Source organism: Lygodium microphyllum, chromosome 4 (genome assembly GCF_053477565.2).
Source record: "Lygodium microphyllum isolate KBCC chromosome 4, Lygodium_microphyllum_v1.1.10, whole genome shotgun sequence".
NCBI lineage: Eukaryota > Viridiplantae > Streptophyta > Polypodiopsida > Schizaeales > Lygodiaceae > Lygodium > Lygodium microphyllum.
Window position 1 is genome coordinate 5,476,789 of NC_141138.1, and position 26,607 is coordinate 5,503,395.

The window sequence follows — 26,607 nt, forward strand, 5'->3', positions numbered from 1 at the left end:
ATTTGGGGCTTTTGCAGAATTTCATCAATTTTTGCAAGAATTGCCTGGTATATGCACTTGAATTGATGCAATCTGAACAGATTATCCTCTAAAAGTTTGGGGCTTTTAATCCAAATTGTCAAATTTGTGCTCGGGAATGCCTTTAGAGCAAAAATTGCATTGAAATTTTGGGGATTTCACATGTAACTGGTGGCTTGGTCTCTAAATGTGTCAAGAATTGCTTGAGGAGTGCACCAAATGACATTTTTTAATTCTGAAAATCCATTTGCAGATCTGAAATTTCTGCAATCTTGGGATTTTCATTGCTGCTTGGTACTCTTGTGTACTGTGGTCACTTGTGTCACATTTGGGCTTGCCTTTGGTGACTAGTTAGTCAATTTGGGACTGCAAATTATGGCTGGAAACAGTTACAGCAGTAATCTTTTGCACATTAAGAAGCTTGAGGATGCACATAATTTTGCAATTTGGCAAAAACAACTACAATGTCTTGGAGCAAAAGAAACATGTAAAGCCCATCAAAACAAAGGGAATCAAACCAGCAGACACGGAACAAGACGAGTGGGATGACTTGGACGAGCTTGCTCACTCTACCATTGAGCTCTCAATGTCAGACAACTTGCTCTTCAACATTGAGAAGCTGAATTCAGCATATGCAATGTGGCAAAGGTTTGAAGAATTGTATGCTCAGAACAGTGCAGCCAGTAAGGTTTATTGGCTGAAAAAACTGATGGACTTTCGCATGAAAGAGGGTATGGCCATGTCTATACATTTGAATGAGTTTAACTCAATTTTCACTCAGCTTATTGCTTTGGATTTCCTTATTGATTAAGAGTTCAAAGCTACCTTGTTACTATGCACTCTACCTAAAAATTGGGATACTTTCAAGACAGCTTTGAGTAATTCAAATGCTCAGTTGTTATACTCTGATATGGAGAGTTCTTTGCTGATGGAAGAACTCAATAGGCACAATAACTCAGCAAACAAGTCTTCAAATGCATTACACACTAGAGGCAAATTTCAGCATAAGAGCAATTCTATAAACAGAGCACGCAGCAAATCTCGTGGAAAGAATGTGAAGCGCTATCATTGTGCCAAAAAAGGACCCTACAAAAGGGATTGCTTTGAATTGAAGAAAGAGAAGGGCAAAAACAAATGCAACGACTGTCTACCTCGATCTCCGTGCCTAACCTCGCCCTACAAACTGGTATCAGAGCCACAATGGTTCACTCAGGCCACAAGCATTAGTCGCCAGTTGCAAGCCCAACAGACGAGAAGCTGTTGACTAGAGGCTATAGTCGCAGGAAGAAGTCGCATGCAGAAGACCAATGAACAGGTCGTGCAAATAGCCAACGAACAGCTCGTGAAGAAGACCAGCGCGGGTGCTCGCGATTGGGCGGCAAGTCCAGTAGGGACCAGGCCACAGGAAACGGCAGTGGGAGTACGCGGAAGCTCAGGAGGCTCACATGACGAGCTGGCAGTCTAGCGGGGGCGACGTGGGCTTCAGGCCAGCGAACGACAGGGTCTAGTGGGGGACCAACATGGAGGCCCATGTGGCGGATGGGCAGGTGAGCTGACGCGGATTGCATGGCCCAACTATACGCGTAAAGGCCACCCACTGATAGGGTTTCACGCGCGTAAGCACAAGATCTCAGATCTATGCAAAATCAGCTTAGAAATTTGGGGCTTTTCCCAGATTTGGAAAATTTGATACAGGGCAAGCAAATTTGTCTCAGAAATTGCAGGAATTTGTGACATTTTGTCCCCGACATTTGGGGCTTTTGCGATTTGGGTAAAATTTGTGCAGTATTTAGTCATTTCATGTACATGCAGGTTGAATTCCACACAATTTGGACATCAACACTTGGTAAAATTTAGGGGTTTTGCTGAATTTGCTTTATTTTGGCAAAATTGGACAATCCTATGCATGACAGAGGAAATGCAGATGTGTGTTTGATGCTTTGAGCACAAAATTTTGGGGCTTTTGACCGTTCGTGTCAAATTTTATGCCCGTGGGTACATGTACAACAGAAATTGCAGCTGAAATTTTGGGATTTCTCATGTAATGTGATGCACATGCCCTTTGGAACAGCTGTAATCAGTTGGATAATGCTGTAGCACTTGGTTTGGTGCTTCTGAAAACTTAATTACAGATCTGAAATCTGTACTTCTGCGTGGTCATTTATTGCTGATTGGTACTTGTTTGTACCTTGGTCACTTGGGTGACAGTTTGGGCCTGCATTTACTGGTTTTTTTGTCACATTTGGGCTGAAAACCATGGCTGGCAGCAATGACAGCAGTAATTTGATGCATATAAAGAAGCTTGAAGGCACACATAATTTTGCAGTGTGGCAAAAACAGTGCTACAATATCCTATTACAAAAGAAGCTGGCAAAGCCGATCAAAACTAAAGGGGCAAAGCCCGCGGACATGGATCAGGATGATTGGGATGAGTTGAATGAGCTTGCACGCTCAACCATAGAGCTATCGATTTCTGATGTCCTGCTCTTCAACATTGAAGGTTTGAATTCTGCATATGCTATATGGACTAGATTGGAAGAACTGTATACACAGAAGAGTGCTGCAAGTAAAGTGTATTGGCTGAAAAAGCTTATGGATTTGCGTATGAAAGAAGGTACAACAATGTCTACTCACTTGAGTGAGTTTAACTCCGTTTTCAGCCAGCTGGTTGCCTTGAAGTTCATGATTGATAAGGAATTTAAGACTACTTTCTTGCTTTGCACTCTGAAGTGTATTGGCTGAAAAAGCTTATGGATTTGCGTATGAAAGAAGGTACAGTAATGTCTACTCACTTGAGTGAATTTAACTCCATTTTCAGCCAGCTGGTTGCCTTGAAGTTCATGATTGATGAGGAATTTAAGGCTACTTTCTTGCTTTGCACTCTACCAGAGAGTTGGGATACATTCAGGACTGCTATGAGCAATTCTAAAGTAATCCTTTTGTATGCTGATGTAGAGAGTGCTCTACTTATGGAAGAGATGAATCGGCAGAACAATGCATCCAGTAAGTCTTCCAGTGCTTTGCATACTAAGGGCAGATCACAGCAAAAGGGCAAATATGATGGCAAGGGACGCAGTAAATCACGTGGCAAAGATGTTGAATGCCATCATTGTGGCAAGAAGGGTCACTTTAAACGTGACTGCTACAAATGGAAGAAAGAGAAAGAAAAAGGCAAGAAGACAGATGATTGCAAGGAAGAGAAGAAGGACAGTCAGCCTAAGAAAAGCATTGTAAAAATTGAAGAGGTGAATGTAGTCACTCATGACAGTGACAGTGGGAGTGATGTACTCTTTGTCTCTTCACATTTTGGTACACATTCTCTACTTGCAGATACAGATGATGACATGCATACTTGGATTCTTGATTCAAGTACTTCCTTTCATGTCACCCCTCATCGTGAGTGGTTTTCCGCCTATACAGGGGGTCGACATGGTGTTGTTCATCTTGGGGACAACAATGCATGTGAGATTGCAGGTATTGGCAGTGTGTAGTTACAGTTTCAGCATGGCTTTGTCTTTACACTTCAGCATGTACGGCATGTACCTCAGCTCAAGAAGAGCTTGATTAGCACAGGGCAGATAGATGATGATGGTTTTCTATACCACCTTTGGTGATGGAAAATGGAAGATCTATAAGGGATCTAGGGTCATTGCCAGAGGTTGCAAGAGTGATACGTTGTATCCACTTCATGTATCTAGTGTGCGTGACCATGTTGTTGCCGTGACCAAGCAGCCAAGTGTTTCTTTGTGGCATGGCCGGTTGGAACACATGAGTCAAACACGAATGAAAATGCTTTCTCGTTTGGGTTACTTGCCTTGTCTTCGTTATGCTAATTTTGAGCACTGTGATCATTGTATTTATGGCAAACATGCATAGACTTCTCACAAAAAGTCTCTTTTTTTGAAATCTTCTCCTCTAGAGTTAGTACATTCGGATGTATGTCAAATGCCACGATTATCTTTAGGGGAAAAGAAATATTTTGTCACCTTTGTCGATGATGCTACACGGAAAATATGGGTTTATCCTATTCGTAGCAAGGATGAAGTGCTTGATAAGTTTAAAAAAATCTTGGCATTGGCTGAAAATCAGATAGATAAGACACTTAAGTGTCTTCACTCTGACAATGGTGGGGAATATGTGTCCAAAGCCTTTCAGGCATTTTGTGACAGCAAACTTGCAAAGGGATAAAGAGGGAGCTCACTGCCCCTCATAATCCACCCCAAAATGGAGTTGCAGAGCGTATGAATCGGACCATACAGGATAAGGTCCGTACGATGCTTTCTCATGTTGCATTACCTCATGGTTTTTGGGCAGAGGCTATTATGACAACCGTTCACTATCGATCACCAAACAAGTCTTTGGGGGGGAGGGGGGGAGGAGGAGTTCCCCAAGAAGCGTGGTCGGGCAAGCCACCTTCATATGCTCATCTGAAAGTGTTTGGCTGCAAGGCTTTTGTGCACATTCATAAAGAAAAACGCAACAAACTTGAGCTAAAGTCCTGTAAATGCATTTTTCTAGGATATGGTGACAAGGATGAAATGGGGTATAAATTATGGGATCCCGAGAAAAGGAAAATAGTACGCAGCAATGACATTATCTTCCGAGAAGATCGCATGCACAAACAGCCCAAAAAGACTGAGGAGGTCCATAGGGTTGTATTCCAGGAAGAAATACCTTTTGGACAACAAAATGTGCCCACTGTACAGCAGCAAATACCTGCTATAAATGAACCTGTAAATGCAGGAAATGGTGCTGGAAATGATCAGCCAGCTATTGCCCATGAAAATGAGCCACTACATGTACAGGAACAGCAAGGACAGCAAGCTGTTAATGTTGATTTGCAGGCTGAAATGCCAAGACAGCATGCTGAAAATGGAAATTTGCAGGAACAGCCAACAAACATTGACCATTGGGTTAGGAGATCGTCTAGGGCTACTAGACAACCTGACAGATTCGTTCCTAGTGCAATTAATGTGGCTGAGTATGTCATGTTGACAGATTGTGGTGAACCGTCTTGCTTCAAGGAAGCAATGGACAGACAGGACAGCAAGAAATGGTATAAAGCCATGCTGTCAAAGATGGAATCTCTTGAAAAAAAAAATGGCACTTGGGACTTGGTGCAGTTGCCTAAAGGGTAGAAAACCCTTCCATGCAAATGGGTTTACAAAATGAAGGTCACTTATGGTTCCTCACCCAAGTACAAAGCAAGATTGGTTGCAAAGGGGTACAAGCAAGAGCATGGAATTGGCTTTGATGAGATTTTTTCTCCTCTAGTCAAGATGACTACATTAAGAACCATTTTGGGCTTGGTTGCAGTTGAGATATGGAGCTCATCCAGATGGATGTAAAGACTATGTTTTTACATGGTGATCTGCATGAAGACATTTATATGCAGCAATCTGAAGGGTTTGTTGAACAAGGGAAGGAAAAAATGGTATGTAAACTCAAAAGGAGTTTGTATGGACTGAAACAAGCACCAAGAGAATAGTATCATAAGTTTGATACATTCATGCAGTTCCAAGGCTTTCATAGAAGTCAAGTGGATCACTACTTGTACACCAAGAAGGCAGCAGATGGCAGCCTGATTATCTTGGTCTTGTATGTTGATAACATGCTGATTACTAGCAGGGATACTCATGCCTTGGATTCATTGAAGCAAAGTCTTCATGGCAGCTTTGACATGAAGGATCTGGGTGATGCAAACCACATTCTTGGCATGCGAATACTCAGAGATAGATCTAAAGGCTTACTCTATCTATCTCAGTAGGAGTACATCTCTAAAGTTTTGCAACGTTTCAATATGGAGAGGGGGAAAACAATTGGGGTTCCATTGCCTCCATATGTGAAACTCAGTGCAGAGGACAGCCCTACATCTGATGATGAGAAGGCTGAAATGGCCGAGATACAATATGCTTCAGCTGTTGGTAGTTTGATGTATGCCATGGTTGCTACACGTCCTGACATTGCTTTTGTAGTGGGAGTGGTTAGCAGAGGCATTGGGATGCAGTGAAAGGTATTATGAGATACCTAAAAGGCACAAAGGAGTTGTGCATCTGCTTTGGAAAGCCGAAGGCATCTGTTGTTGGCTTTACGGATGCAAACTATGCTAGTCATGCGGACTGCAGGAAGTCCACTTCTAGGTATGTGTTTACTTTCACAAGAGGAGCAGTCTCTTGGATCTCCAAGCTACAAAAGTGTGTTGCATTGTCTACTACAGAGGCAGAGTATGTAGCTGCCACTGAGACATGCAAGGAGGCTTTATGGCTTTCATGTCTGGTGGGAGAGCTTGGCATCACAGAGGTACCTATTCTCCATTGTGATAGTCAGAGTGCTATCATGCTAGCACGGAACCTTGTCTTTCATGCAAAGACAAAGCACATACAGGTGAAGTACCACTTCATTAGAGATGTACTTGATAGCAAGAGCATTGAGCTTATCAAAGTGCATACAGATGATAACCCTGCGACCTTCTCACGAAAGGTCTTCCAGCAGAGCGGTTTGCTCATTGCCGAGACAGATGATGGGAGTTGGATAGATATTTTTATTTCAGCTTTGTACATACCTAGACTTAGCTGATTCTTTTCTCCTCTTAAGACACATTGCTTTTAGGTGGAAGGTTGTTGGGAATAAATGGCCATCGTGCCTTTTATATGTGCATGGGTGTGAACACACCCTTAGCACATTGTACTTTCATACATATATCTATCTAAAAACCTAAAGTGGTACACTCGTCATTGTACCGAAAAACGTGTTCACTCTCTACTTTGCTCTATTGCACTCTCTCTAACTCTCTCACAGCGTGCAACGACTGTCTACCTCGATCTCCGTGCCTAACCTTGCCCTACAATGTCTCAATCACCAACACAATCTGAATCCTTGTAAGCCTGTAAGTGCAAATCTCCCCCCCAAAAAATAATAAAGCATATAACTGAGTACCTTACAAGTATCTGAAGATCTACTTGACAGCTTGCCAATATACTGTCCATGGGCTGAGTATAAGCCGACTCATTGGAGATATTGTAAACTATATGCCAAGACATGTGTTGCTAAAGTGAATAAGACAACCAACAGTCTGGCTATATATTGCAACATCAGATATCTCTTCACCATCATGCATGGACAACTTGAGCCTTGGCTCATCTTGCATATTAAACCTATGCAAAAGCTTATCCATGTGATTGCAACATGATGATGCTAATTTTGGGATGAAGTGAATCCCCAAATAGTAGTGTAAACAGCCCTTATCTAACATAGCAAAAGCATGTTTCAGTTCAACCTTGAAATTTGTAATTTTTATGCTCTTTTGGTCCAGTGAGCAACATATCGTGTACATATAGAATGAAAACCAGCAAGTCCCCCCCTTCATTCTTAGTGTAGAGAGTGGGTGCAACTAGACTATTTATGACCCAATGCTGGCCAAATACGCATCAACCTTAGAATACCATACACAAGGAGCTTTTTTTAAGCCAGATAGAGGTTTAGGCAACTTGCAACCCATGTGCTCTTTGCCTTCCACCACAAACCCTAGAGATTGTGATACATAAACATCATTACGTGGGTTACCATTCAAGAATGCCGTCTTGATGTCCAACTAATGTACATTCCAACCATAATTTGCAACCATTGCAGTAACACAACTAGCTATACTCACGTAGGATGTAGGAGAAAATGTCTCCTCATAATTGATACCCTTTTTTTGTGCATATCCTTTGGCTACCAAACACACTTTGTACCTATCTATGGTACCATCAGCCTTGCACTTTAGTCTATAGACCCATTTGGTTTGATTGGCTTTCTTGACATGGGGCGATTCAACAAGATTCCATGTATGATTGGTGGCAATAGAATCCAATTCATCTTGCATGGCCTGCATCCAATGTACATCCTATTGGGCTTCTTCCAAGGAGGCAGGCTCATCATCATCTGACAATTAGCTCATAAATGCATATTCATCACAAGAATCATCTACTTCTAAAAAATCAGCAAAATGAACCCCCCTACATTCATCAATGTAATGCCCTAGTTTCTTACAGTAGTGGCATTTTCCCATTTTTCTTGGTCTTCTCTATGTCTTGGGCAGCCTCATTAAAGGGCGCCTAGGTAAGTGAGCAAGTAATCTACAAGGGACACTGTCTAAGTAGCACCTTCTTGCATGCATCTTCCCATCATGTGGCATTCATCTATGCATCTCATTGTGCAAAGCACTGCCGAGAGGATTCTAAGTTGTTTCCACCAATGGCTCTCTTAGCACCATACCTTCCTACCACTTCACGAGGCAGGCTCATCATCATCTGACAATTAGCTCATAAATGCATTTTCATCACAAGAATCATCTACTTCTGAAAAATCAGCAAAATGAGTCCCCCCTACATTCATTAATGTAACCATTGCCTTTGCAGGTCTTGGTAGGCCACTGGCAGTTGATAAGCACCGTTTGTCCGATGCCTTAGCCTCTCTTGGGTGACCCTTTGGGCTCCCAAGGTAACCATCACCTCTATAGTCTCAGTAGGTCCTTGAGCAGCCAATGTGCACCCTTGGCCTAATACCTTGGTCAATTTGGGATGGGACGCTTCAAGCCATTAAATATTGGCACTAGGTGACCCATGGTTGGAACAATTAAAGAAGACTCAATATTGGTAAGCAGGCATGAAAAACAAAGGAAACAGCTCATATACTTGATCTAGCAAAACAGTAAGAATGCACTCTATGATAGAAAATAATAAACTTTTAAAAATTTTGATCAGCAACCTGAAAAACAGCAAACAGCATATATAGTTCATTTGGAAAAATATTGAGTATTTATAATAGAACATATCAAGCATTTAAGATTGATCTCAAGACATGTAAGACCTCAAGTGTTGCAAAGACAAGCCGCATTCGATCTGCTACTAGGGATGGCTCTTCTGCACGACCTATTACAGCCATTTGCTCAAGTTGTAAAGTCTTTATGGGAAGCCTGTTGCCATGTTTTAACATTTCAGACTAGTAGTTCAAAAGACAGTTCAACTTTATTGAAACAACCTGGACAGATTTGTTAGAGACAAGTTCTGGGAAAAGAAACCACCAAGCCATTCCACGCAAGTAATATGCATTTGCAATAAGTGCACAGAACCCTCGCCATTGTGATTGGGCTTCAGCTGAAACTGGAGATGTATTTGACCATCGTACTACCGTAGGTTGAGGAGTGCACAGTATAGTTATGAAAACTATAGTCAACCATAATATACATTCCTCTATCTGCAGGGCAATGAGATTACCAGCAGAGATAGCGTCAGAACACCTATTTTGACATTACAGAAATCTCTGTAAAAACTTACCTCTTACCTATACAAAAGTAAAACCAAAAGGCAGAAGAAGTGCATCCATCAATGAGTATATAACTGAAAACTTGAGGTTGCAATTTTCCAACAATGCAGAATCGTGTTGATTAAGGTTGATGAAAAAATTACCTCCTCAGTTGTGAGCTTAGACCTTAGACTGGTAGTACAGCTCAAAGGAGCTGTTTGACTCAACACTTCATCAGATTCTCTCAAGCTCAGAAGTTCCTTTCGCAGCCCCTCATCCGTACAACCCACAGCATATGCATTAACCCCGGCAGTTACAAATTCCTGCCAGACAAAGTCCCATCAGCATGAAGATTGAGCATTACACTTTGAGGTTATTACAGTTTATTGCAAAAATCAGACAATTTTCTCAAAAGTAATAATAGAAACTCACCTTGATATTATTGGTGAACCCACGTTCCACAACCTTCTTGTATCTTTTGTGGAGGCTTAACGCTATGTTGCGTGAAGAGTGAAACTCTTCATCCAGGGATGCATGTATCTATTGGGGTACCAAATGATTAATAACACCTTATGTTCATATGTAGGGAAAAGAGAGAGTGGTTATACACCATGCACAGTAACTGAAAGCAACAAAAGCATGCATGTTTTGTACATTGTAAAATCTTGACTTGCAGAATACTTAATAAAATGATTCTTTTTCTAGGGACGGAGAAGTACTAAAGGAATGCAAGCATCTTAACAAGCCACTCAGAAGTCCCAGCAGCCTCTTTAGAGTTGTTGATTTGACAGTTTTGAGATTAAGTTGAGGCACAGCATCTTTTGACCATGTTAATCAACCCTTCAACTTCTTAGTTTCAAAGGTTGAGTCTTCATCAGACCACATCACCTTCTTAAAATACAAGTTGAAAGACCATATTATGATTTAACTAATTTAAAGACAGACGAGTTTATTGTAGTTTTATAGAACCTTTTGCTCCCTACCTTATGGGATTGATGACAAGCAGTCATATCACAAAGATTTATACAAGGAGCCCTGCATGCTCTTAAACCAACTCAAAATGCCCCAGAGTAATCAAGGCTGAATCCTTGTACACAATACTGAAACAGGTTCATTCAACAGACCTAAAGACTTGTAATGCAAGAGCTCAACAAGCTGTACATGCACAACACATGTGAAAAACTGGAAACATATTATATATTATATATTGCCTTGTAGACATGCAACATTACCATGCTGCTAAGGATCTTCCATCTTTAACTATGTCCTGTTGGTCTCTAGACCAAGGGCTGAATTGACTATGAAGGCAGCATGCTCTCTCTCTTTTTTACCTTTCATATTGTGGGTGAAGAGAGGGTTGCAAAAACTTGGCAGGATAACAGACTGTTTTATCTTTGTTTCAACTTCTCATATTTTGAGTTTGAAAACCAAGCATGCTTCTAAATGAGAAAAGTCATAGGCAAGTGTAGTCAGAAGGATCACAAAATTAGGCAAGCAGTGGCATTGTTGGGTGTGTTTTTTCCAAGAAAATAAATTTCTATTACAACACCTCAGGGGACAAACCCACAAGGTTAAATACAGAGTATGAGAGATCATATTTTTAGGAGAGTGATGAGTTGGGAAAGCATTGGCAGTTTTAGGCAAGCGCCAAGAATCCAAGGCAAGCATCTGTACGTCAGCACTCGTCACCCTGCTAAACTTAGGCGAGTGATATAAGTTCTCATGAGTGGTCGTAGTAAGAGAAGTTTCAAGTGCGTATGTATTAGGATACTGTCAAGTGAGTAGATCCAAACCAGCCACTTTCAGCTACTTCAGTCTTAAATAGATATTCTTGACTTTTAATAGACTTGACTGCCTAGAGATTACTGGATCTTTAAAGTTCTTGAATTTAAAAAATGAAGTACATATCATCAAACTTGATATAAACATCAGAGGACCAAAGTTGCCTTGTTCAACTTCATAGAACAGCTTATTTGGGAAAAGAAATAATAACTTTGCTTGTGCTGCTGCCTTTTCTTAGCCCATCTGTTGCTGCTCAATTGCTCTATCCTATGCTTATTTCTTATACAACTTAAAACTTGATAGCATGAAATTTGTATTCCTACTAAATTTTGTGAGTTAAACTTCAAGCTAGTTTTAAGAACTCACTTTAAATCAATAAGCAATTGAACACACAGGTAAACTGACCAGTAAGACATGTCTTCTTTGTTGTATACTTTTGTTTTGTGCCCTTCTGTGCTTCCAACCACCAGAATGAGGTGCTATGAGACACTTGCTCCTCACTAACTGTGTTGCGGACTCCATTACTCAATGATTTGCTATCATAGTGACAAAATCTGTCCAAGTTAGAGAAACAGCTTAAATTATAATCCTTCAATAAGAACATCAAAAAGGACAGTGAACCATCCAAACCTCACACACCAGGAACCATTGACATCTCTCCTCAAAGCATGTTTACTGGGTAAAATGCAAGCATGGAGACCTGGTTCAAAGAAAGAGTTAAATCTTGTGCCAAACATTCTTTAGCTTTAAACTCACACGAGTAACTCTTCAGTTTCTAAAAGTGCAGGTCTTCCAGGATGCATAGACCTGCCCTACATTTTTTAACCTTTCACTCATAAAAAATTATTTTTCTATCTCAAGCTACTATCAATGCATAGACTCAAGTTTAAGTATCAAACATCACAAAGCACATAGAATAATTTCATCTGCCTAACCAAGAACATGTAAAGCCTACATGTGAGGACAATGGCCACTGATCTCAAGTCACACACTCAACCATTCACTCATGTGAAGAGGGGGAAAAAGAGAAACAATGGAGGCTGGAAAATGAGATTCTTATTCTGAGTGAATCCTTCAAGCTGATCTGAACTAAACTGAGAGATTATGTACTAATACAGATCAGTCTGAAGTAATGGCCAAATCCCAATGGCCTGTGGCCCACCATGTGGAATTAGAATAGAACCTGCAGCTGTAAAGACGGTACATGATGAATCCAACCTGGCCAGAAGTCGTGGAGGCTGCAGATAACATCCTCCTAAGAAAGGCTAAAGCCACATCCACCACAAACACCACACCACCACAAGGAAGCCTCTTCCAAGGGGAATTTGCTACCAGGGTGGTCAGAGAGACTGGAACCAGCAACCATCTGCATTACCACTTTGAAGGAAATTCATGGCCAATTCAATACAATAAATGACCAAAAGCTGGCTGATTGCTAGTTTGAGTCCTTGAAATGCCTGAACCAACAAAGTTCATGAATGTCCACATCATTGAAGTGCCACAAAGCTGTCCTCTTCTTGACATGTATCTTCTTGTAGTTTTGTTGGCACACGCAAACCAACAATCATGGAGATTATGGGACAGGTTTCCCACCTTAAAAAATATGCTACTACTGAATAAAAACACTGAAAAGGAACCTAAAGTTTTCCTTTTTGGTGTTACTTGTGCTTTTTCTTTGTAATGTTTTCCTCTGCCTTGCAATAGATCAAATGGATGGAGGAAGACGTGACCCTCCCCAACTGGAAGAGCAGGGAAAAGTCAGCCATCAAGGCAGTTAAGATGTGCCTGTACACGACCTTCTGCAATCCTCAATGATATGTCCTCCTTGCTTACAACAATTGCATTTTCTCTTCTTTTACCCTATTCTTTGTTGCTTTGAGAGTTATAAGGGGTTGTCTTAGAGCCAGATTGCTGCCATGAATTCCGTTTGCCTTTTTTACAGGCTGCAAATGCCTAATCATGCATGACCATGCTCCTGCCATTAACCTGAGATTGCTCTTCTTGCAGCCCAAACGTAGGGAAAATCAGCAACACATGCAAAAGAAGAGTTGTGGATGTCCCACCTTTGTCAAATGCCACCTATGATACGAAAAACATTTGCATTAACAACAACGAATAGCGGGCTGAAATGTGAGCTTTCAGCAACTGTGGGGTCTCCTCTTTGGCTAGAAAATCTATGTCCTCACGTAGGTGATGATACCATGCGAGAGTGTGCAATGAAAGAGAATCACAAACACGGAGAGAAAAGGAGAAGAGAGGAGACAGCAAGAAGAGAAGAAAAATCTGCACTAAACAATGAAGGAAAGCTGAATACAATAAGGACTGATCAGTCCCTACACGCAACCGTCAGCGAGGGTACCGAATCAGGCTGAATAATGATGACAACACCTGTGATGGTGATGGTGACAATGACGGTGGCGGACAAGGAGTGTGCAGCCAGCAATTCTCGCCGGAGACGTAGAAGAATGCAGGAATGTGAATGTGCACATACCTGCCAAAAAGAAGAATGAATCAGCTTGTCCCAAACTGGCCATAGATATAAATAGCCAAAAATGGCTGAAACTGGTCAACCACCTGCTGCATAATAAAATAATTCAGTCAACCTGGTCTGACTGACCAGCCCAAACAAGGGACGAAAATGCTGACATGGCAGCTGCTATGGAAAATTGCGGCCATCTAGGGTAGACTAGGGTTGATGCATAGTCTGAACGCACCTAAACTAATGAGAGACGAAATGCATACTCTAGAATGAGCTATCTCCTAACTCAAAACACATGACAAACATGTCAGAGCTCCTAATGTCCCCATTTGACTAAAATTGAGGCTCACGTGTAGGAGATGTGTCATGAGGACATGAAATTTTGAGATGCTTTAATCTTGCTAATAATATTTGATTAAGTTATTAATCAAATGTGCAAGGTTGTTTAGCACATGTGATACACATGGCTATTACATGGTAATAGGTCAAGGACCTCGCGGATATAGTGGGTCTCAAAGACAAAAGTTGCGATAAGTTATAACAGCTAGGCTTTGTGGGTCAATTGGTGTCAGTTTTGACCCTAGGATAGTTATATTGACTTAAGTGTCGATGGTGATACTAGGAACTAGCATTAATTAATTAATTAATATCAATCTAAGGGTCAATAGAGGTTGGAGACTACTCCAAGTTGCAAATGGCCTAGCCAATTTGATTATGGATGGGCACATTTAATTTTGGGCAAGGTCAGAAGGGTTGAAATTAATTTTCAAGATTATTTAATTCTAAAAATTAATTAAATGGCTGAAAAATGCTTAAAAATGGATTTAGAAGTCTACCACTTGGCGAAAATGCCCATGCAAACTAAGAAAACGTTTTTGGGGACTGGGTCTCAGCTATGCAATTAGTTTATAGCAACACATGAGAGAGAGAAGGAGCTACCGCTCCATTTTCTAATCAAAGAATATCAATTTGCTGAAGAAGATGGCCATCAAGGGACTGGCAACAGCATTGTTGATCAAGTGACAGTATTTTGGAGATGCGTGGCAATAGGTGACTGCATTAAATGCAGGCTAGAGCAGGCATCAGGCAGAATTTAGGGTTTTCTCGTAAAGAAAATCAAATTTCACTCCATCTTGGCTTTCTCTAACCTTCCCCAACCCATTCTCAAGATATCTAAGCATTTCTCAGTCATGTTGAGCATATCTCTGCTAAATTTGGAGAAAGCAGAGAGATCTCTATTGTTATCCCTAAATTTTTTTGAAAATTAGGGTTTAGCAATAACCTTGAGACCCGTGCCAACAAAAGGAATCATAGACTAAAATCAGCACCTGAAATTCATAGAATTAATAGGGATTTCAGATGCCATGCCATCCATTGTGAATTGAGGCAACATTTGGCCAATTGTAATAGTTTCATTTGTGCAATTTCTAGGTAAAAATCAAGGGACAATTGGCCCAAAATTCTTGTCAATTATATGTACTACAAGGGGCTTTTGGATCAGCAAAGGAGATTGTGGAATCTTAACTTGTACTTAATCCATTAGCAATTAAAGTTAAAGAAATACTAAAATGGATACTAGTTTTGGGCCCAACCGGGTATCTATTGTCCAACATTACTAAGGTAAAAAGTGCATTTCAATTTATGTTTATTTACTGATTGTTGTAATTAAGTGCTTAATCAAGGAATTACCACCCTCTCCAAGAAGGAAGGATAGTTTCATGGTTCCATTGCCGGGATACCACTCAATCCCTTGATTTGGTGGGCTCAAGGCACCCGATTGCAAGCCCAAGCCTTGTGCTAGTGATAATTTTTGCTCTCACCTGAGAAATTATAGCAATATGTCTTCATACAATGAGATAGGCTTAAGCAGTGATGATGCCTCTCAGTATGACATTCACAAGGGAATAAAGAAAATGCAATGCCTAACCTTGGACAAGGCTCAAACCATGGATAGCAAGCTGAAAATGTTGTTGTTGGGCAAGATGCAGAGCCTTCAAGGCATAATGAGGTTGATGACCAACAAAGTAAAGAGGAATTTGATTACCAATTCAAGAATCAAATGAGGATAACAACAAATCTCTTTGTTGAATTGGCAAAGGATCCTCAATTTATCTGAATTTTGAATGCTCCGAAGAAGGACAGCAAGGGCAAGAAGAAGATATCTTCTACATCTTCAAGATAGCAAGGTGCACTAAATGTAATACCAATCATGAAGTGCCAATCCAATGGATTTTGGACAGCCGGTATCGTGATGTTATGAGGACATAGTGTGAAAAAGTATGGAATCTCCCAAATCCCATTTTTGGAATACTAAAAAGGTGGCACATGGATAACATGCCCATAAGTTTCTCAAAACCATATGATGTGACCTATCATTAGAAAGCTCTTGAAAAATGGAATCTATTGAGCTTTAGAGCACTGAATATGGAGTTATAGAGCAAAACAGTTGAAGTATCCAGTAAGCCACCCGCTTCTGTGGCTAACCCTATGGCTGTACCTGCTATTGTTCCCTCTGTTAGGAAAGGTGTCTTGGATGAATTGGTCAAAGGGATGCGGGATCTTCAATTGAAGGTTGCAAAATTAGATGAAAAAGGACAAGAGGAAAGGGGACAGGCAGCAGCCCCTAAACTTGGAAAAAGATGTATGTGGTGTGACAGTTTACAGCATGAGAGAAAGGATTGTGCTGCCTATCAGGAGGCCTTGGCATGACAGCTTATCTTTTGGAAAGATGGCAAGATTCATGCACAAGAAACGGAATTGCCTCTTGCTTTGAATTTCAGAAAATGAGGTATGCAGAAGTTGTTGGAAGACTTGGCTGTCCGAAACGCTTATGCGGTGGTACATGCTTCTACTTTTAGTCTATAGTTGGATAGAATGCATGGCCAGGTCCAAAGGCTGAAATATGGACACATGCTTTACATGCAGCTGAAAAGAGAAAGGTCACTGATAGTGAAATGTCTCATGCAGGGCAAGACATTCGTGGCATAATTGGTCGGGAATCACCGGTAGATGCATATTTAGTGTACGTATATTTAGCAAAGGTACAAAACACGGATGTACTTGTGAAAGAAAAATGAAAAAGAGATGAAGATATTGTAAGGACATCTAAAAGAATGACAAGAAGAAGTGTGGATCAATCTAAAGGTGCAAATCAGCCACCTCCCGAGCATGTTATGGAAGAGGTCAGTCAGGAGCAAAAAAAGAATAACAAACAAGAGGGCAAAAAGAAGAGCAAGCAGCCAGGATATAAATTACAATCTGACATTGAGACAGCCATAGATCTTAAGAAGGTTCTTGAAAAACGGATCTTAAACAGTCAGGTGGAATTTACCTTGGGAGAGATGCTTGGCATTGCCAAGCGAGAATTTCATGATGAGATCATTGACATAATTAAAAGAAAGTGTCAGTTTCTTGGTGACACCACTAGTGTATTGCTGCAATTTGAAGAGGAAACTGGTTTGTTGGGTATTCGGGCTGAATATGAGCATGAAGTATGTACAGGATTGTCTATGCAGGATGCTACTAATCAATGGACAGCATGTGAAAAAGAGAAGAAAGTGACCGAAAGTGCATTGTCTTGTAGCAATATGCATGGTGGAGTAAGGCAAATGCAACAATATGGAGAAGAGACTCTAGGATTTATTCCTTGAAGTCACTACACAAGAAATCATTGGGCTAGAGCTACCACTGAAACGGTAGTGAAAATAGGGGAACGTGAACCTCCTTGTGTTGCTTTACTTGACCATGGGTCTGAGATTAATGTCATTGAGCGGGGATTGTATGAAAATGGTGCATGGCCTGAAGACACTGATCATGGTTGGCGAATGAGAGCTACAAATAATTCTTCAAGGGAGCTCTATGCTACATGTCCTAATGTAAAAGTGACGATTGGTGATGTACAGGAAGAGCAACACTTCTTTGTGCAAGATAATTCCTCATATGCAGTGATTTTGTGACAGCTCTATATTACAGGTGTGCATATGGAAACAAAGGTGCTTGATGATGGTTCTACTTATGCAAGAGTTCGAAGTAAGGATGGGAGAGAAGCATTCCAATTTCTTACTGTTTGTGTTAATCATCCTAGAAATCGGGATACGCTTCGAGAGTCTCCTTTGGTTCCAAATGCAAGGGAATTCAAAGACTTGGATTTTCATTAAGCACTGCTATAATGCGAGGCTACAGTAGTGCTGTTCAATAGGTATACTCGCCTCTTGATAGAATGAAGCATGTATTTACTAGTGGTCATTCTCAATTTACAGCAAACAGTTCATGTTGGTTTAAGCTTATGGAAGCTACGTGCAAGGCTTTGGATATGTATGATGTTATAGCATTGTTTGCTCAGCAAGAAGGATTACAATGGGCTGAAATACTTGTGGAGACAAAGTATAAGACAGTTGACAAAAAGGTGAAACCAATTGCTTTGCCACTTCCACCAGAGAGTGAGGGTATGTATGAAAAAGTGTCAAGGCAGCCAAGCTTTACGGGATCCTAAAGATATAGGTCATCAATTTACATCTGAAACATTACAGGAATTGAAAGTTGGTGCAGAAGGGTTTCTTTTGCCTGCTGAGAGAGACTGTTTTATGCGGACGTTAGCTAGATATGGGAAGGCATTTGCATTTCAGCCAAGTGAAATAGGTTATGTGGTTCCAAATGTTGTCTCTCCTATGGTCATATTTACTGTGCCACATGTACCATGGAACTTGAGGCCTATTCCAGTGCCTAAAGCTTACTTGCCAAAGCTGATGGATTTGCTAAATGAAAAGATTCGCATGAAGACCTTGGAGCCTTCTTCAGCCCCGTACTCAAATCGTTGGTTTTTTGTGCCCAAAAAAAAAGGGGCTTTGAGATTTATTCAAGACATGTAACCGACCAATAAAGTGACCATAAGAAATGTGGGTGCAGGTCCTGTGATTGATGAATTTGCAGAGGCTTTTGTAGACAGAGCGATCTATTCTTTGGATGATCTTTACTCGGGTTATGATCAGTTTCAGCTTGCAATTGAAAGCAGGGATATCACAACCATGAAGACTCCTTTGGGGTTAGTACGGATGTGTACTCTCCCACAAGGTGCAACAAACTCAGTGGTGCACATGACAAATGCTATGAATAGGGTACTCAGGGATTTTATACCACAATTAACTATGCCCTTCTTGGATGATGTTCCAATCAAAGGGTGTGCAATGGATGAAAAGAATGAAGAGATGGATGCTCATGGATGCAGACAATTTGTTGCAAACTATATTGTGGATTGTGAGAGGATTTTGACACGTCTAGAAGAGGTGCATTTAACTCTTTATGGACAAAAGTCTGTCTTTGGAGTTGAAGAGATTTTGATTGTTGGGCATATGTGTGGGCCTTATGGGCAAAGGCCATCACCAGCAAAAATAGATGGGATTGATAGAATGCAAGATGTATGCACTAATGTATCAGAGGTGCGTAGATTCTTGGGTGCATATGTGTTCTATTTGATATGGATTTCTCACTTTGCACATGTAGCCGATGCTCTTTATCAGCTTCTAAGGAAAGGTCAGAAATTTCATTGGGAAAGGAAGCATCAGAAAGCAATGAAGAAATTGAAGCAACTCTTAAAATCTGCTCCTACATTGAGAAAGGCTGACTATTCACATGGAAAGCCTATCATTATTACTGTTGATACAAGCCCAATCGGGATTGGATGGGCAATTGGGCAAGATGATGAGGAAGGACAAAGATATGCAATTTGCTTTGATGCTAAAGTATTGACTGAACGACAGAGAAGATATCCACAGGTTAAAAGAGAATTATGGGGAATTGTGACAGCCCTTAAATGTGATAAAGAGTATTTTATGGGTGCTCATGTTGTCATTGAGACTGATTGTTTGTCGGTATTGGGTATGATTACTAGTTGTGCTACCCCGGACATTACTATGCTCCAGTGGATTGCATACATCAAATCTTTAAACCCTGAATTTCAGCATATTGTAAGAAGAGATAACCCAGTGGCAAACATGTTGTCTCGAGCACGCTATAAGAATGAAGATGGAATGATGGATGAGGAGGAAAAAGGCGACTTTCTTATGGCTGAAAATGATGTTGCAAGGGTGAATTTAGCAATGCAAGGTGTTGCTACAGCATTAACAGAAGCTTGGACAACAAAGAGAAGATACTTTAGATGTTTTGCATCTTGTGTAGAAGTGTTTCTGGAAGACAAATATGCAGGAGAGTGGCTGAGAATTGGTCAATAACTCAGTACATTAACAAAGAGAGATGAATGGTCAGATGAGGAGTTTAAGAAGATCAAGAGGAAAGCCTATGGATTTTTCTTAAAAGATGGATACTTATGGAAACATGCTAAAAAGAAACAGGGTATGCCATTGCACGTTTTGGATGATAGAGCTTCACAAGTAACTGTTATGCAAGAATTTCATGAAAGCTTATGGGCTGGTCATAGAGGTGTTTGGGGTACTTTTGCAAAGATCAAAGAAAGATATTGGTGGCAGGGTATGTATAAGGATGTTGCTCACTTTGTGGAAACATGTACGACATGTCAAATGTATTCATCTGTGAGACATCGGGATGGATTGCAACCCACATATCCATTGTCTCTTCATTTTAAGTGGGTGGTGGATTTGGTCACATGCCTACAAGTCTTTGGCAAATGAGGTATCTTGTGCTTGCTCGTGAAGACTTGACTAATCAAGTGGAAGGGAAAGCTTTACGTACTAAGACAACAAATGTTGTGTGTACTTTTCTCTTAGAAGAGATCTTTTGTCGGTATGGCTATGTGGGAAAAATTACAGTAGATAGGGGTGAGTTGGATACAAATGAAGCTCATGATTTCTTTGCACGGTTGGGGATAAAGCTTGCTTTAACTTCAGTCTATAACCCTGAAGGAAATGGAAAAAGTGAAAGAGGTCACCCACCTATTGTGAAGGCATTGGCAAAAGCATGTGAAGAGAAGGTAAAAGAGTGGCCACGATTGCTCCCTTATGCTTTGTGGGCTGATAAAACAACTCATAGTGCTGTTACAGGATATATGCCTGCAGAATTGATGTATGGTCAAAAACCTATCATGCCGATAGAAGAGATGACAATCACATGGAGTGTGTTACTTTGGGAGGAGGAGTTGAATCGAGAGGAGTTATTGGCCTTACGCATTAGACAGTTGGAAAGAAAGTCAGAAGACATAGAGGCAGCAACTGCAAAGTTAAGGGCAGCAAGGATACAGAACAAGAAACCGTTTGACAAAAGACATAGACTGAGACCAATAACCATACAAGATGGGGATTGGGTATTGGTTTATGATAGCAGTTTAGATAACCAGCATAGTGCCATGCGTAAAGTTTCCAAAAGATGGTTTGGACCCTATGTGGTAAGACAGGTGTTTGATAATGCTACTTATGCATTAAATGAGCTAGATGGGACAGCCATCAAACTTCCGGTAGCAGGGAAAAGAATCAAATTATTCAAAAGGCGGGAATCTACTACCTATGAGTTGCCAGAATTGGAAGAAAATAGTGGTCCTGATACAAGGGCTAGCCAGGAAGATATGGAAGATGAAAAAGTAAAGAATATGGTTGCAGAGAATGAGGAGGACTCAGAATCCGGTGACAACTAGGATTTTGGCACATACCGGAGGATGTGCAGGTTCATAGGGGGTGGATGTCGTAATGTTATGAGGACACAGTGTAAAAAAGTATAGAATGCATCATCATCCGACTTATTTATTGATCTAGAGAGTCAATGTGTGTACTAGTGTGAGTTGCATGGATTATCCGAAAATACTAGATTTTGGATAATTTTAGCCTATTTTTTATATTATTTATTGTAAAAATCCGAAAAAGTTAGAAAAAAGCTTCTAGATTAGGATGGCATGCAAAAAGCTAGTGCAACCAATGAGGGGATTTTCACAAGAGGGACAGATTGACGAAATCGCGCGCGTCGCGACCGCTGTAAACAGGCTAAAAACTGCAGATTTAACTTAAAGAATAAAAAGGAGTGATTTGGGAGATCCGTGACCAAGCACCCTAGGGTTTTACCCCCGTTTCGGAGCCAACAGAGCCATCAGATTTGGGTTCCGAGCAGCAGAAAAGAAACTGTAATTTTTATGCACGTTTTTGTTCTACGCAGAAGCTCCAGGAGATCTAATGCCTGGAGATTGCTTCTGAGTAGTGCGAAGATTCCAGGTTCTTTCAATACATATTAATTCAATTCATTGTGATTTGTCTTTGTAGTGTTTACCACTTGGGTATTCTCTATCTTCTCTTCCTTCTCCTATCTCTACTTCCTTCTACTTCTGATCCCCGGTGGATTTGACCTTTCGACAAAAACCCCTCCGACACCGTGCATGCATGCTATGATAGGGCAATCAAGATACTTTGATAGAAATATGATTTTTCATGCTATGGTTGAAGAGGGACCGCATATGTGAATGTATGGCACAAATCCCTATGGTATGCAACAGCCAATGCATGATGTGCAAGGCCCAATGTATTCGGGTATGGCTAGAAATATGCAAAACCCTATGTATGGCAGCATTGGCTTGATGCCTAGGGCACAAAGTAGTATATTTGTATTGCATCTACACCCCCAAATGCTTATGGGGCTCAAGGAATGAATGTTGATTATGCAAATGCTCCATTTGGTGCTGGTTTTTATGTAAATTCAGCAAATGTATCCTTTTTGTAGCAGCTAGTGTATGACAACTTGGCACCCAAAGGAGCAACAAAAGACTATGATGAGGGTGGAAAAGGTGTGATGTATTGCTTAGTATGCCATGGTGTCACCGTATGCATGCAGTGATTGATTCACGTGCAAAAGAGATCACTACTCAGTATGAGGAAATGATACTCATACTTGATGTAAAACTAAAACGAAAATACGTCCCTGTTGTATCTGCAACCTGAGGACAAAGATGATAATGAGAATGTTGGGAACATAACTAAGTTAGACAAGAATCGCATGTCATTTTTGAAAATGTATGCGAATTGCTTCTCTCAGTCACTTCTAGGGCAGCTACCACATGAATGGCCTGAAGATAATGGCATAGATCTTATCCTTAGAAGTAGTCCACCTAATAAGCCACCCTACAAGGTTAGTGCAGCCTAGTAGGAGGAGATTATGAGTCAGGTGAATGAGCTGTTAGAAAAAAGGTTGATTCAGCCCAACTCATCTCTTTTTTATTCTCCAATGCTTTTGGTACAGAAAAAGAACGGTTCATGGCATATGTGCATTGATTATCATACTCTAAACAAGATCATGATAAGGAATTGCTTTCCGATCTCTCATATCGATTATGTTATATGGATAGATTGCAAGGAGCTGTCATACTCAGTCGTATAGATTTGAAAAGTGGGTGTCATCAGACACGCATTAGACCAAAGGATGTGCCTAAGACAGCTTTCATGACGTTTTTTGGGTTCTATGAGTTTCTTGTTATGCCTTTTGGACTTACGAATGCTCCTACCACTTTTAATTAGATTATGAATCGCATCTTTAGGCCATGTAGAGGATTTGTAGGCACTTTCTTTGATGACATGATTGTCTATTCAAAGATGTAGAGCATACAAAACACTTAGATATTGCGTTCAATGAACTATATGAGCATAGGTTGGTTATCAATGAGAAGAAAAGAGAATTCTTTTTGTATGAAATCCACTTTTGGTAACATATTGTATCGACTGATGGTATTCGCATGGACCTTGCAAAGGTTGAGGCAATACGATCATGGCCACCTTTGAGAAATGTGCATGAGATCCGTAGCTTCTTGGATTTATGTTCTTACTGCATGAAGTATGTACGTGGATCTACTAAAATTGCATCTCCATTGCATGCCTTGCAGAAGAAGGATGTGCCATTTAGATGGACAACAGTGAAAATTTCAGCATTTGAAAAGTCGAAGGAAAAGATGACTTCAGATCCTGTGCTTGTGTTGCCCAATCTAAGGAAGTCATTCGCAGTTTAGTATGATGCATGTGGTAACAGTATTGGAGTTGTTTTTATTCAGGATGGCCAAGATGTGACTTATGACAGCCAAATTCTCCACTGTACAGAAAAGAATTTGCAAGTCTATGAGAAAGAGCTCTGGACTATAATTCATGCACTGTCTACGTGGACACATTATTAGTTGGGGGCTGATTTTACAGTGCAGACAAACCATCAAACTTTGAGAGACTTTTTGATATAGACAAAGTTGTCAAAGAAGCATATGAGATGTGAAAATTTTCTCTCTATGTTTCAATTTCAGATTATACATATTGATGGTAAAAAGAATGTTGTGGTTGATGCACTGTCACGTAAGCCACAAATTTCAGCAATTAGTATGGTTTATCACACTAAGTTGGATACCATGAAAGAGCAATATGTTACTAATTCAGACTTTGCTAATATTTATGATCAACTGTGCAATGGCCAAAGGCATTTTTTATGATGCATGGACGACGACGTGTCACGAAGCAATTGAGTCCTAGAGTTATTACTTAAAGTTATACTCCTCCGTATACAGGACATAGAGGTATTGATGCCACAGTCAAGGTAGTGGAGCATTTCTTTTATTGGCCAGCTATGAGGCATGATGATGTAGAGCAATTTGTCAAGACATGCATTGTATGTCAAAAGGTAAAGCATGATAGGCAACAGATGCCGGGTGTTTGTTGCAGCCCTTGCCTATTCCAAATAGGCTTTGGTAGAGCATTGCAATGGATTCTCTCGGTGAGCTTCCTAGGACACCTACACGGAATGATGGGATATAGACTATCATTTGCAGGTTTAGCAAACAAGCCCATTTCATTTTGGTGAGGAAGAAAATAAAGGCCTATCATATGGCACACTTGTTTCTTTAAGTATCATGGTATGCCAGAGTCAATCGTCAGTGATCGAGATCCTCAGATGACCAATTTATTTTGGAAGGGGTTGTTTGAGAATATGGGTACCACACTAAAATTCTCATACTCCTTATATCCGCAGACAAATGGTTAATCTGAGAAAATGAATTCCACAATGTTAGATCTTTAGAGGTGCTATGTCTCAGACCACAGGACACAATGGGAGCAATATTTGCCCTTAGTTGAGTTTGCTTACAACAATACAATCAATAGTTCCACTGGCAAAGCCCCATTTGAGGTGGTTGAGGGTGGCAAGAAGATACCACCCATCTTATAGACTAAGGATAAGGTCTTAAAGGCTGACCGTTATGTAAAAAACTTGGATGCAACATATGCAAAGATAAATTATGCACTTCAAAGATCACAAGAAAAGCAAAAGAAAGCAACTAATAGCCATAGACGTGCTTTATAATTTGCAGAGGGTGATTATGTATTGCTATGTTTTAAAAAAGAAACGTTGATAAAGATAAAGAAGAGAGAGAATGTATCCGAAGTTGAGTATGAGATACTATGGGCCCTTCCAGGTGTTGAAAAAGATTAGCAATGTGGCATATCACCCGAAATTACCTTCACATTGGTGGATACACAATGCCTTTCATGTCTGTTTGTTAAGGTCTTTTCGTGGTGACATGCCAGAAGATATGTCTGCTGAAACTCAGCCTGAGGTTGAGCAGCTGGATGAGATTTTGGTACCTGAATGGCACATAAAGAAAGAAAGGTTAGAGGTAAAGTTTCCAAGAGATATTTGGTGAAGTTTCAAAATTATTCACCAATGGATGCAAAATGAATTAAAGAGGATGACTTGGCAGACCATCCTCAATTGTTGCAGCTTTACCTGGATGCCTTTCAATTAGAGCTGACTTCAATTCGGGCTCAATCAAGTTCAATAGAGCAAGGATCCGGAGTATTACCTAATGCTCAAGGGGAAGGTAGCACTTCCACTCTTCCAGTTGTGGATAGCTCTCATATGTAGTAGATCTCGAATGTATTTAGCATGCATCCAAGGTACTGTGCTAATAGTATGTCTACCATGAGGTCACTACTCAGTGTACTAATCACTCTAAGATGTATGCAAATGAGTATGGTTGTTACCACAGCTCTGAGACTATACTTTTGCATCAATTTGGGATCGCTTCATGATCAGTTTGGCATAAGCTTTTGCCTCAGTTTTGACATCAAATTCTGATCAATTTCACCTCAATTTTTTATTAGTTTGAGAACCGTTCATGGTCACTTTTGGGATCAATTTTGCATTAGTTACTAATCAGTTTTTGCAATCAGTTTGGGGTCACATCTACAGCAGTTTGTGATTAGTTCTCAGATCAGCAAGTAATCAATTTATGATTAGATTATGCTCAATTTTCAATGGTTTACAGCTGGTTCCATAAACAGCAGTATGTTAGTGAATGCCATTGACAGTTTCGGCCATGGTTTATGCTGAGAATATGCTTTACTATGGTTTTATGTTGAGAACAATTGAGAAACATGAGTTATGGATGCATTCAATGGGTTTCTAGCAACAATTTTTGACTATTTCTCAGTATTATTTGATGCTTATGCAAGCTGGAAATTTTTAGTACGCTTTGGGGCCTATAGCATGGTTAGACAACAATGGCCAATGTTGTGACTGTCTTCGCTGCAGTAAAAATTGCAATATCCTCCGGGTGGGGTGTGAGCAGCAATGGAAAGGATGAGAGTGATAGAACATTGGAAGGCATGAATGTGGGATGGGTGGGATGGGTGAAGTCATTGCTACATATGTAGGCATAAACAATCTAGAGTGTCACCCATTGAAGTCTCTTGGGTGGCACCCAACTCTCTCAGCGCCCAAAAAGTCCTTTGTGGGCTGTACATGAAACCAAAAATAGAAATGGAGGGAAACAGTACTAAATGATATGGTTTCTCAACACCCTTTCTCAAGCCCGAAAATGGGCACAAAAGAGGGGAGAGAGAGAGAGAGAGAGAGAGAAAGAGAGAGATCAGCTTGGAAATCCCACTCTCCACCTGTAAGGTAACCTGTAGTGAAGAAACAATAGACATGATGAGCTGATAAGACCCGAAACTCAACCTCAAGAGAGAAGCCACAAGCTCCATTACTCCATGCTGGAAGATATATGCAATCCTAGCCACCAAGCCATGGCTCAAACATCCGAAGCCCCGAACTAGGAAGAACTTGTA

The 26,607-nt window shown here is 40.5% G+C and overlaps 1 protein-coding gene across 8 annotated transcripts in view; it reads right to left on the reverse strand.

The window, feature by feature from the left end:
• LOC148036758 (orotidine 5'-phosphate decarboxylase) overlaps nucleotides 1-26,607 on the reverse strand; it is a 43,443-nt gene that overhangs the window by 2,256 nt on the left and 14,580 nt on the right. For 3 of the 8 annotated variants that reach the window (XM_087675630.1, XM_087675631.1, XM_087675632.1), the window contains 6 exons: nucleotides 11,725-11,785; nucleotides 11,491-11,639; nucleotides 9,736-9,843; nucleotides 9,468-9,626; nucleotides 9,083-9,255; nucleotides 8,869-8,974 (listed from right to left, as the gene is read on the reverse strand). In XM_087675630.1, coding sequence (XP_087531756.1) covers nucleotides 8,869-8,974; nucleotides 9,083-9,255; nucleotides 9,468-9,626; nucleotides 9,736-9,843; nucleotides 11,491-11,607 — 663 coding nt within the window. In that variant the 5' untranslated portion in view covers nucleotides 11,608-11,639; nucleotides 11,725-11,785. Of the gene's footprint in view, nucleotides 1-8,868; nucleotides 8,975-9,082; nucleotides 9,256-9,467; nucleotides 9,627-9,735; nucleotides 9,844-11,490; nucleotides 11,640-11,715; nucleotides 11,786-26,607 lie in introns of all 8 variants that reach the window. The other 5 variants (XM_087675634.1, XM_087675636.1, XM_087675635.1 and 2 more) reach the window with 3 other exon arrangements.